At 59.9% G+C, this 12,256-nt stretch overlaps 1 protein-coding gene across 4 annotated transcripts in view; it reads left to right on the top strand.

Annotated features, from left to right (window-relative positions):
* PTGES (prostaglandin E synthase) overlaps positions 1-4,933 on the top strand; it is a 28,400-nt gene extending 23,467 nt beyond the window's left edge. For all 4 annotated transcript variants that reach the window (XM_040531570.1, XM_040531567.1, XM_040531571.1 and 1 more), the window contains 3 exons: positions 248-433; positions 2,274-2,356; positions 4,659-4,933. In XM_040531570.1, coding sequence (XP_040387504.1) covers positions 326-433; positions 2,274-2,356; positions 4,659-4,908 — 441 coding nt within the window. In that variant the 5' untranslated portion in view covers positions 248-325 and the 3' untranslated portion in view covers positions 4,909-4,933. The remainder of the gene's footprint in view (positions 1-247; positions 434-2,273; positions 2,357-4,658) is intronic.
* Positions 4,934-12,256: the final 7,323 nt, after the last annotated feature.

Below are 12,256 nucleotides of genomic sequence, written 5' to 3'. Positions count from 1 at the left end.
GCCGTGGCGGGGTTTTTTAGGGCAGGCTGCTGCTTGCTGTGCACCCCAAGAAGCCGAGGGAGCCGTGTCCCAGCTCGGGACATCCCTGGGGGGCACGAGAAGCACGGAGCAGGGCGAGTGGCTTGGTCTCCTGCCCACCCCTGGTTTTCGCTCCCCGTTTGCTTCTGCCCAGCCCGAAGGGGCTGTGGGCTTGCACCGAGAGAGCGGCCGTGCTGACACACCGCTGTCCCTGTCCCTGCCCCTGCAGAGCCCTCGCAGCCCAGGCAGGAGCTCGGCGGGCTGGAAGCGCTGCAGACGGCCGGGCAGCTCTGATCCTTCTCCCACGATGATGGAGAACAAAGTGTTCCTGTCATTTGCGTTCTACAGCACGATCCTGATCGTAAAAATGTACGTTGTTGCCATCATTACGGGGCAAGTGAGACTCAGAAAGAAGGTACGTTCCAGTTTCCTTTCCCCTCTTCCCCTGTTCTGCTTTTCCCTTGGGTTTCTGTTTGGGTTTTCTGCAAGCCCTTTCTTCTTTTAATCCTGGAAAGGCCGACACAAAGTTTTGCAGAAGCAAGCTGGGTTTCCTTTGACTTGAGTTGAAAGCAAAACATGTTTTATAGCTGCGGCAGATAAATATCTCGCTTCTCTTTGGCTCTTTTTGTTTGTTTCTACCATCTGTAGCTTGATGTTTATCATTTCTGAATCCTAATCTAAATAGCAATTTCAGATTTAAAATGCCATGCAGGTGAACTGCTTCTGGAAGGAGTCTCTGTTTACAGTTAATTTGCTGTGTCTGGAAGAACAGGAGAAAAAAATGGTTTGAGCACAAATCGTTGAAATGCCAGAAGAAATGATTGCGATGGAGCAGAAACCTTTCGTGCTTTCAGAGGCTGAATCGAGCAGAAAGCTTTTGTGCTTTCAGAGGCTGAATCGCTTCTTGGGCGCTCCAGGAGAGTGAAAAGTCGTGGCAAAAAAAAACAATAGCGAGAGGAAATGGTTCTTGGACACGGGGAGAAAAGCAGCAGGAGCTTGACTGCCTGCATCCTGGTGGGAACTTGTGGCAAAACTCCGCTGTCTGTAAAAATAACTTTAAAAATATTCGAGAAGTTTCCGACAGCATCAGAGGAGTGCGAGGGCGATATTTCTGCTCTCAGGCAAAACGCAAAGATGGACACTCCTGTGCTGCGGCATCATCATAGCTAATGACTTGGCTTTCCCCCGAGTTTGTGAGCGATGCTGCAGCCCCGGAACAGCTTGGGCTTGTAACACGACTAAAAGAAACGCCAGGGTCCCTTCCGGGCTGCAAAGCGAAGCTGTCGCGTGTAAACAGGCCCCTGCCGAGCAGCTTCTGAGCATAGGTGGGGAGCTTGCATTAATCATTTCTATTTGTGAACCTATCGATGACGGATCCAATTCCCCCAGGGCTTGGTTCAGTCACAGAGCATCAGTGCCCAAAAGCCAGCCAGGGAATTTTCTGTCTCGGTAGGGCAAACCGATCTGTCATTGCCGGTTATCTTTTGGACGCTGCTTTCGCTGTCTGCAAGCGCTGTGCCAGGAGTGATCTCATTCAGTGGTTGACAAAGGCTCTTCCAAATGGATTTCACGGAGAGAAGTGGGCTGGGGCCAGGCCAGCACAGGACCCCTGGGAGCTTGGAGCCCTGATTTCTGATCTGCTCGGTGGGCAGTGGGGTTTTTCAGGGGAAACCCATCAGAATGAGCGGGGCTTAACCCCCAGGGTCGTGCACGTGGAGGTGTGTTTGCCCTTGTGTTTGTGAAGGGTGGTGAGAAACTGGAGCTCGGAGATCTCCTTGGTCTTGAGGGCTGGGGGCAAAAAGCCCACCTGTAGAGTTCCAGGAAGCATTGTAAGCTCTCCGAAAAGGGACTGGGACAGATTGGGGTGGAAACTCCCAGCTCCATTTGGGGCCTCCTGCGATAAACGGGATGGATCAGCCGCACCTCCTTGGCGTCCAGGCGAGGTGCCGACCCCTCCCCAGCCCTGCCCGCTGCCCAGGGTGGGCTGGGGGACCCATGGTGAGCTGAGGATGGGGGCCTGGCAGGGATCCGCACAGCCGAGGGCACCCAAATGATCTCCAGCGTGCCCAGAGGTGCAGCACAGGAGGCCCCGAGCAAGCACTGACTGTGCTCCTCCCGTCTGGCTTAGCTGATTTAATGATTTTTTAACCTCGCCATTTAAGATTTGCACGGAAATCCAAACAAAACACCTAAATGAAGCCCCCGCATTGGAGACGTGTCCCCTGACAGCCCCCCCGGGGGACTTTCTCTTGCAGGCCTTTGCCAACCCCGAGGATGCGCTGCGCAACGGGGGGCTGCAGTACTACCGCCAGGACCCCGACGTGGAGCGCTGCCGCAGGCGAGTATCGGGGCCGGCATCGCTCCCTGGTGGGGCTGGAAAGCTAAAAGGCTCATTAATTAAGTAATTACCCAGATGGGTGGAATGCCGGCAGGCCCCGTACACCAGGGCAGTTTAATCTTTAATGGGAGCCTGGTGTGTGCTACAGCGAGGAGAAGTGGAAGGGTGCACGTTTGGGGCCAGCAGACACCACAAAACCCCAGTGCTCAGAGCCCTGCTGGCCCCTGGGGGCTTGTCCCGTGCCCACAGCCGGGGGGTCCTCGTGCCCTGCTCTGACACGACCCCGATATCAGCGTGGCTGCTCCCAGTGCCAGGTGCTGCCCTGCTTGGGGACCTGGCACGGGGCCGGGCACAGTGGCAATAACTTCTCCCTCCCCAGTTAGGCAGCCCCACACCTTCCTCCTGTCCTGTGGGGCTCACCCAGAGGAAAACTCCAGGTGATGCAGCCCCGGGCTTGCCTTGGCTCCCCAGGGGAAGGTGCCCGGGTGCTGGACCTGATGCCACGCAGGCTGGTTATGCACAGGAGGGCTGGAGCTGTGCCCGGCCCCGCTGAGCCCCAGCTGCCAGCACGGCACTGGGGGGGCTCTGCTGCCCCCATCGCCCCCGCCTGCTGGGTTGGCTTTGCAAAACATCCCGTACCACCCAGTCCCCGGGTGGAGGAGGAGGCAGTGAGCTGTTCGCTTGCTAGGGAAAAGAAAATAATAGTAGCAGTGTTAATCATAACCCTTTTTTTGGTTAGTCAGAAAAAAAACAGGCTTCCATAAAAAATTAATAACCGGAGCTGGAGGAGCAGCCTGGGGAAGTCTGGGGCTTGAACTGTGCAGTGAGCACAAGCCAGGGCTGACCTTACAAATCCTTTTGCAGCCCCGGGGGAGCCAAATTAAACCCGAGGCCTCTGTCCCCATTAGGGTGCAGCAGGGCGTTCGGCCCTGGTGCTGTGCTGGGGGCTGCGGGGGCTGCGCGGAGCAAGTGAGGTTTCCCCCTCGCCTCGCCTGGAGGCCCCTGGCTGTGCCTCAGCCCTGGAAGGACAATTTGCTTTTTTTTTTTTTTTTTTTTTTTTTTAACTTTTTCCTCCCTGTTTTTCGCCGGTCCTTCCAGCCCTGCCACAGCTCTGCCGGGCTGGGTTGCTGGGGACTGCTTTGGATGTGGCAGGGACGAGCAGCCACAAGGAGAAACCCATGCACAGCACCCACAGCACCACGGTGGGGCTGAGGGACTCATTTCAGTGCCTCCTCCAGGCCAGTTCCTCCCTGCTGTCCCCAAACCACGCAGAGAGCTGCTGGAATGGGCTGTCCAGGGGGCTCCTTGCCACATCCATCCCTCCTTGCCGGGGGACGGAGCGGGCAGAGCCCTTGTGCTGCTGCCACCTGCGGGGCTCACGGGGTGCTGGAAGCCCTGGATAAAGCTCTCCTGGGCACAGCAGCCTGGGCATTGCCCTCGTGCTGTAGCAAAGCTGGGGCTGGAAACAGCTCAGGTTTTGGCAGACCTTGTCCTGAGGAGCTTGGTATGTTCTAGGCGCGGAGACCAGGGCGGACACCAGGGCATCTCCCCTGCTATGAGCTGCCTCCAGGGGCAGGAGAGGGGCTTTATAACACAGCCCCTCTTCTGTTTGCAGTCAGCCTCCAGCCAGGCTCATCGCAGCCATGTCTGCGCTAATGAGCTGGGACTGAGCGGCCTAAAACCTCACGGCCACTTCACTTTGCGCAGAGTAGCAAATGTGTCTTGGTTTTTGCTTCAGAGAAGAAACTATTGAAGACTTTCTCTGGGCTTTGTGGACATTTGAACGTGCTGGGGCACAGGAGTTAGGAAGGGGACAGGGTTTGGCCCCATGGCCATCCATGGACCACCCTTGGGCCACAGCTTTCTCTGCAGCCCCAACGCACCGCGCTTCCACGGGCACGGGGCGTGGGGCGAACGTGCCACGAGTCCTCCAGTCCTGGGACATATGGCCGCCTGCAAACCACCCGCTCGTTGAGCAACTCGGCCACATTTGGGGCCGTGCCGCCCTGGCCCCTCGCCAGCTCGCAGCGTTTCGCGGCTCTGTGTGGGGTCTTTGGCTTTGTTTGTTTATAACTCCAGCCCTCGAGCTGTCATCCACCACGGCAAAGGTGTCCCAGGCACGGAGGGCAGCTCGCCGCCGGTTTTGGGAGCGCGGCACCCCCTCCAGAGGGATGCCAGGTGCAAAATCCTGCCGTGTGCATGTGTAAGGGGGGGTCTTTTGGGGGCTGCATCCACCCCATCGGTGGGCTGGGACACAACAGGGAAACCCGGTGGGAAGGAACAACCTTGACTCCCTTTCCAGGGCGCACCGCAACGACATGGAGAACATCTTCCCCTTCCTCTTCCTCGGGGCCATCTACTCCCTGCTGGAGCCCAGCCCCGCAGTAGCCAGGCTCCACTTCTTCGTCTTCTGCGCGGGGCGCATGGTGCACACCGTGGCTTACCTCCTGCGGCTCAAGGCGCCCACGCGCTCCGTGGCCTACGGCGTGGCGCAGCTGCCCTGCTTCTCCATGGCTCTGCAGATCCTCCTCGCCGCCGCCCCGTATTGGTAACGCCCAACAAGACCGGCCACCCAAACCCCCCTCGTCCTGCTCTCTGCAGCTGCGTCGGCACAAAGATGGCCCCGGCTGGAGCGGGTTGGGGTGCGGGGGTGCGTGCGAGGGTGCTGCTGCGTGCGAGGGTGCTGCGGGGATGTGTGATGTGGCCGCAGCGAGGTTCCTGTGTCTGCGGTGGAAAACGGGCAGGGGAGTCCCCAGGGAGAAGGGGAGGGGATGCTGAGCGGGCTTCCCTCACTCCTGCGCACGTCCTGTCCTCGAGGAAGGGGTTTCACCGAAGGAAAACAGGTTTTCTGGCTAACTGACCCAGACTGGGGTGGGGAAGATGTGCCCTTTCTCCTCAGTCATTAACACCCCATGAATCAGGAGGGAAAAGCCACAACGGTCCCACGGCTCAACAGAAACTCTTGTTTGGCAGATGTGGGTGCTGGCAGAGGGAGGGAGTAAAGCAAACACCGTCCTGGTGCCAGGAGCGCTGCAGAGCCAGCGCAGCGGGGGCGAGCGCAGCCCCCTGCAGCCCCTCTCGCGAGCAGGGGCGGCTGCTCCGGGCTTTGGGTCTCGGCCCCGTCACGGGATGCACCGGGGACGTGCCCAAAACAGCCGGCAGGAATTGCCTGCCCTGCAGGGAGCTGCACCCTCGCACACATCTGCATCCGCACGCTGATGCCTGGAAAGGCTCCTGGGGCTGCGGGGTAAATTTCTTCTCTTCCGCTTGCAGCCTTTCCCTGGCTGCAGGGCAGCCCGTTGCTATTTGGGGAACGTGCCGTGGCTGCTTTGGGGTTGTTTTCTTTCAGCTGTCCCCTGCCGTCCACCGCTGCCGTGCACAGCACGGATCAGCTGGTGTTGGCAGAAAGCTCTGGAAACGAGCGGAGCGGCTTTGAACGCGCGCCCAAAGCCGTGCCCCGGCGGGAGGAGGGTGCTGCTGCTCCGCGGTGCTGCACGAAGGTGCGGTGGTGGAGTGGAGGGGTTGGGACCGGAGCCCTGCGGGAGGACAAGCCCTGCAGGACAAGCCCTCTGCTGCCACGCAGCTGTCCCCGAGCACCAAGGGGCAGCAGGTGATGGGGCGCCCCTTTGGAGGACAGAGCAGGAGGGAGGAAGCCTCTGCTGCTCAGGACCTGGTGTGAGGGCAACGCAGGGCTTTGCTAACATCACAGGGAGAAGGCAGAATGAGCAGGAAATAAACTCCCTTTCCACCTGTCCTGAGCACAAAAGCTCTTCCCTTTGCTACGCTCTCCTCTTGGGTGCTCTTAGCAAGAGCTCATGGAGCACGGGGGGGCAAGGGCAGCTCAGGCTCTGAGCCCCCACCCAACTTGGGGAGCAGCCCCCGTGCCAGCCGCTCCCAGCCCCAGCAGAGATGTGGCCTTAGGCTGAGCAGCTCGGGGAGGCCTCAGCACGTTGCTCTTGGCCACATCTCACTCACACAGCCCCGGCTCAGCAGATGGCTGGATAATTCCCCTTTTAACAAGCCTTTGCTGTCTCACACGGCGCACAAGGTCTCAAGCCCCCTGTACGTTCCTCTGCTGCCGCATATGCGTCCTGGTGGCAGGAAGCAAATATTCCCAATAAAAACAAATCGTTATGCTCTGATACATCCTTCCTTTGGGAGCAGCCGATGCAGCTGGGCAGCAGCTGGGCCCAGCCCCAGCAGTGCCCCCGGGGTCCTGGAGAGACGAGGACCCCCTCCTCCAGGCCGACCTGCCCTGCAGAGGAATTTTTTTTTCCAGGTGGGCATCATTTGTGCTGATCCTTTAAATTTAGCAGAGCTGAGGCTTGTGAAGCAGCTGTGCTTGGTTGTACTGCCTAGAGCAGCAGGCTGCTGTAAGGTTTGGTGTGCCTCCCAGCTCCTCTCCATCCCTGCTCCCAATGGGAGATGCTTCTTCCAAGCAAGTTTTCTCTGTACCCTGCCTGTATTTCTTCCCCATGGAGCCAAGCTGGTGCTTAAATCCCGGAGGGCTGGAGATGTGCAGGTAAGATGTAGTTGCTTTCCATTCTGTCCTTGTGCCTTATAAAGGAGCCACCTGTGTTTTCTGAGCTCAGCAGCCCCCTCCTTTTGCTGTAACTTGCTAGGAAGCAAAACCCTCACCTCCCTGGCTCCCTCCTGTCTTCTTAAGCTGTTGGTGTTTGGGAGGCGCTGCCCGCTCTGTGTCTGCGCTAGGTGGCTGGGATGGACAAAATGGTTCCCCTTGGCAGGCGCTTCTTTCCCTCTGCTTTTTGTTTTCAAGCGAGAAAGGCGGTGGCTTTGTGAGATGGACTCCATCCAGTACATGTTGCTGTGTTTTGGGATGTAGCTGGATTGAGACTCGGGATGGGAAGGAAGAAGCGGGGCTGCAGGAACCCCAGCCCCCAGAGCTACGAGTTCTTCCAGCCTCCTCTGAGCTGCTGTTCTGGTGCCTGGGGCTGGTGCCCTGCTCGGGGAAGCTGAGGTTATGTGCAGAGCTCTGCTTGCTTTTTTTTTTTATTAAAAAAATAATAAACCCTGCTGTACTGGCTGTAGGGAAAAAAAGCTTGGGAACGTGAACTCTCCTGGCTCCGAGAAAACAAACAGAAAAAGCCCACGAGGCAAACTTCAGAGAGGCCCAGCCATCACGCTTGTTTTGAAACGCTGGAGGCGGGTGGGGGACCGGACAGAGCCCGGCTGGTCCCTGCACGGCCGGGACTGGGACCAGCACCGTGTCACTGGGAGCTGCTGGCTGTCCCCAGCACGGCCACCGGCGCTGGCTGCACGTGGGGAAATAGGGAGCCTGGGTGGGCACGCAGCAGGCTTGGTGGGGAGCCAGGGTGTTGCAGGCTGTTTTGAGGGAGGGGAGATGGGTGATGGAGCCAGATATTTTCCCTCTTGCCCTGAGGAGGTCGGGTCTGTTCACAAGTGCATGCCAAGGTGCTGTCCCCTGGGGCAGGAGGATGCAGAGCAGCGAGGAGCTCCCTGTTTGCACCCCAAGCCTCCTGCAGGCGGCACCTTCACCCAGCCGTGCTCCCTGTGCTGTGCAGGGCGGCTTCAGCCCTTTCACTTCCGTCTGGCTTCGGGCATCTGGCTCAAATGTTATCCTGAAGCTCCAAATTCCTGCTCTGGCCTCGGTGCAGGGGGAAGGCATCCCCGGTGTCCCCTGCAGCTCCTGGAGGGGCTGCGGCTGCGCCTACCAGTCCCTGGGTTAGCGCGCGTGCTGCGTGTGCCAACGGTTTGTTTTTCACACCTGGCTCAGACACGAAACGCTCACCCTGCACAACCCGCCTGGGACCAAACATCTGCGGAGTTCGGTGCTGAAGGATTTGAATATGAGTCACTCCGCCAACACGTGTCTTCCCCTCCGCCCAGCTGAGCCCTGGGACTCTGGAGGTGGGGGAAAAGCAAGCGGGGACCCAGCGAGGAGCCCCTTCCCCTTCTGCAGCCACCTCGCTCCCCTGGGCTCTGTGCTTGCCCCTTCCCACCCTGCTCCATCCTCACCTTCCCCTGGGCTCTTGGCCCAAGTCTCCCCTGGGGCATCTCCATGTGTGCGCAGCCTGCTCCGTCCTCACCCTAAATCCCACTTCCTCTAGCAAGCTTTTTTTTTTTTTTTTTTTGTCCCCTCTGTAGGGTTTTGCCATGCAAATCCCATTATTCCCCATGAGGATTTGGGGTTCCTGTGACTCAGGGACAGAGGGAAGAGCCAGCTCTACAGGTACAGGCATCCAGGAGGCTTGGCCCCTGGGAAAAGATGAGTGTTTCCCTCCTGGTCCCTGGCATTTACAGGGCTCAAGGTAGCCCGTGGAAAGCCTTATCCTGGAGCATTTCTCCTGCTGAGCTGTGGGGTCTGCCCTGTTTGTGGTGTGTCCTGGGGGGCACCCGGGAAGAAGGAGCTGCGCTGGGGTGGGTGCGGAGGGGGCAGAGCGGCGTGGTGGGGGGCTCTGGTTTTTGGGGCAAGTAGCATGAGGCTGGGGGGGTTCCCCCGCTTTGTGAGACGGGGGGAGACGTTTCCAATCCCTGCTGGAAAACCCGGTGGGAGGGAGCTGCGGGGCCGGGCTCTGACCCCAAGCCCCGCTGGCGGCCCCGGGGCCACCCGGCGCTCCGCTGCGTGGTGCTGCAGCACCCTCGTGTGGCAGCGGGCCGGCCGGAGCACCCACTGCCGGGGGGGGCCGGGGGGAGGCACCCCAGAGCCACCCCCAGCCCTGGTGACAAGGGGACCCCCGCCTGGGAGCCGGGGTGCTGGGTGCTGGGGGGGGGGGCTGAGGGTCCTGGGCAGGACAAGGGGGGGGGGGGTTGGAGCTGGGGAACCCCCTCCTCTGTGCCCCACGTCGAGCCCGTCTGTCCCCTGCTGAGGATTTGGTGACTTTGCTCCTTGGTGCTGCTATCGGGGGGGCTTGGGGGGTCCTGGGGCAGCCGGGGGGGTCCTGGGGCGGCTGCTTGGGAGCGGGTTGGGGAAGGGGCACAGGGGGCTCCGAGCAGCAAGCGTGCTGTGTGCTGTGACTCTGGCTTTGTGACACCCGCTGCAAAAGCGGGTCTCGCTTCCCAGATTGTCCCAGATTTAAGGGGCAGCCCCTTAAAGCCCCGCACCGGCCCTGGGCTGCGTCCTCTGGGGCTTTGGAAAGGGGCAGCGAGGAGCAAAGCACCGGCTGCGGGGCGGAGGTGCTCCCTCCGAACAGCTCGGGTTTTTGGGGGGACTGTCGCATCCCCTGGGCCGGGAGGGGACGTGTTGGTGCCCTGCAGTGGGGACTTGCAGGAGGTGGTGGCGGGGGGACCTGGAGGGGCCCTGCACCTTCCCCTTGCCACCAGAGGGCTCAGCGCAGCCGGAGGGGAGGGTGCTGTGCCGCTAGGTGCCTGCCGGGGTCGGGCTGGATGGGGATAACCGGGCTGGACGGGGATAACCGGGCTGGCATCCCTGCGAGCTGGAAAATGTGAGCTCTGTTTTGTCTCGCTGCCGTGGCAGCCGGTGCTGATGACAATACAAAAAATCGTTCGCGTTAAAACATCGCAGGGGCGAACTTCAGGTTTTCATCGGGCGGAAAGCCCCGTGCAGGCATCGGGCTGTGGGGTCAGGGCCAAGGAGAGGGGTGCGGGATGGTCCTTCCATCAGCTGAGACCTCTCATCTGGGACTCGGCTGGCTGAAAACCAGCTGCTTCAGGGAAAGAAACAGGCCGAAAACCACGTCCCTGCAACCCTCCCAGCCTCCAGCCGAGGCTAGGGCGTGGGGATGGAGACCAGAAATCGGTTCTGGTGATGGATGTGTCCGTGACAGACCGCTCCCTAGGAGGAGAAGTCTCCTGTGCTGGGAGACGAGGAGGCAGCACGGTGCCTTTGAGCTCCCCATCGCTGGCAGACCCCTCCCTGGTGGTGTGCGGACCCTGCCTGGCTCCTGGCTTGCAGCCCACCAGCTCCCGGAGCCAGCAGGACATCGGCTGGGACCTTCTGCTCGAGCAGGGGCTGCAGTGGAGCTGGGGCAGCACAGGCAGGAAATAAGTGACATATTTCCAGCAGCTAACAGGAGTGAGTCACTGGAGCAATCTGCCCTGGGATCTGCAAGGTCTTCGCTTCCAAGGGTCTCTTGACTCGGGGCTGGATGCCCTCCAAGGGGATGTTCTGCACTGGCCGCATGCTGAGGATGTGAGGATGCTGCCTGGGTGATGTTCCCTGCCTGGGGCCAGGCAGGACAAATGGCCATAAAGATCTACAAGGAGTCACTTATTGAAGAGGCAAATAAGTGGTTATGGAGCAGCAGTGAAGCAGCACAAAGCCCGTGGGGTGGTCAAGCTGCTGTTGTGTGGGACCACGGCTAGTGCAGGGGGTTGGTGTGGCTTTGTGGGGTGCGTGCCCTGCAGAGCTGCTCCCCAAATTGCACATGGGGTGCCTGAGTCCCGGAGGCTGGCCGTGGGCATCCACACGGCTGCAGGTGCTGAGATAAAATCTCTCCTGTGTCTGTCCACGGATCTGCCCGATCCACACGCAAAGCTCTGTGTCTGGAGCGTGGAGGACTTCTGACTTCCAAGCAGTTACCGTGTGGCCACCCCATGGGTTCCCTCCCCAGAACCGATGGCAGGGTGGGAAGGCAGGAGAGCTCCTACCACTCAACCCGCTGGTTTTTGGTCTGTGGGAGCCCGACGCTGTGAGCAGCAGCCAGGCGCTTCAGGTGGTTTCCCTGGGCACATCTCACCCCTTGGCATTGCACCACTGCTGCTTTGGGGCTCAGCACCACCACGGCCTGGATCTTCCTGCAGGCAGCATTGACCGGGACCGCTCAGTGTCACCTTTGCTGTCCTCCTGCGTTTTGGAGCCCTGTGAGAGCCGGTGCCTTGTTCCTGCCCTTCTGGTCCTTACATTCACCAGCTGTCAGTGCTGGGTCTAATTCTCAGGCTAGTGCCTGACTTGGTGCACAGGATGGAGCTTGGAAGAGCTGGGTTTGGTGCTGACTCCTGCTCCTGGTGATGCTCAGCCCCTACCAAGTCAATGTCCTTGGGATCAGCACGTGGCTGCAATGAGAGCGCAGAAGGCCACCTCCTTAGCTCAAGTTCTCCTCCAGTTCTCCAGGCAGGTCCAGATCTTTCTGCCTGTTCTCTTGGCTCCCAAATCTGTGTACTTTTCTGGTCTTTGCTGTGCCTGCAGACAAACGCTTATCCTAGGAGGACAGGACTTCTGTAACAGATGCTCTTCCATGACATCTGTGGAACATCAATTAGTGGTCGGAGGCTTCCACCCCCATTTGTGACGCTGGATTTGACCTGACAATGTAGCAGCCAGGGGTCTGCCAGCTGCTGCTGGCCTCGTCCCATCTCAGCCCCTTGCCCTGCTGCTGGGGGACGTGAGCTGCTGCTCCAGGGGGTCTGCAGGCTGCTGGGGGCAGGTGCTGGTAGTTCTGCTGCTCCCAGTATGGATCTCAAAGGGGAAAAGCGAGCTGAGCCCACCTCTTGGATGCTTCTTTCCCTTCATAGCCCACACTCATGGCCATGTAATGAAGTAAGATGGACCTGGCAAGGTGCTGCAGCTGGCTGTTATGTGGGGCCTTTGATAGGCTGACTTTGGTCACCTCCTACCACCGGGGTGAGCATCCCCAGCCTGAGGACAGGGCTCAGCTGCGGGACCGAGGTCCCCTGGCTCCATGGGACCCCCCCAGTGTGCCGCCCCCCGCCCCTCTCCCAGGGTGCAGGGACCAATTGGGACCCCAGGATGCAATTTGGGTCCGAACAGGGGAAGGTGTGAAGGCAGATGGGGCTTCTCCCCATCCTTCAAAGCCTTCCTGGGGACCTGCAGCAACTCCTGGCATGAACAGCAGCCCTAGGCAGAGAAACCCTCACCTGCCCGGGGGGGCTGCAAGGTGCCACTTGGCCAGGGCAGGTAGGGGAGCAGCCACATCCCCGTCCCGTGTGCAGACAAGTCTC

The sequence above is a fragment of the Cygnus olor genome, chromosome 19, assembly GCF_009769625.2.
Source record: "Cygnus olor isolate bCygOlo1 chromosome 19, bCygOlo1.pri.v2, whole genome shotgun sequence".
NCBI lineage: Eukaryota > Metazoa > Chordata > Aves > Anseriformes > Anatidae > Cygnus > Cygnus olor.
Note: the sequence above shows the minus strand (reverse complement) of the source record. Positions and strands in the feature narration are given on the sequence as shown.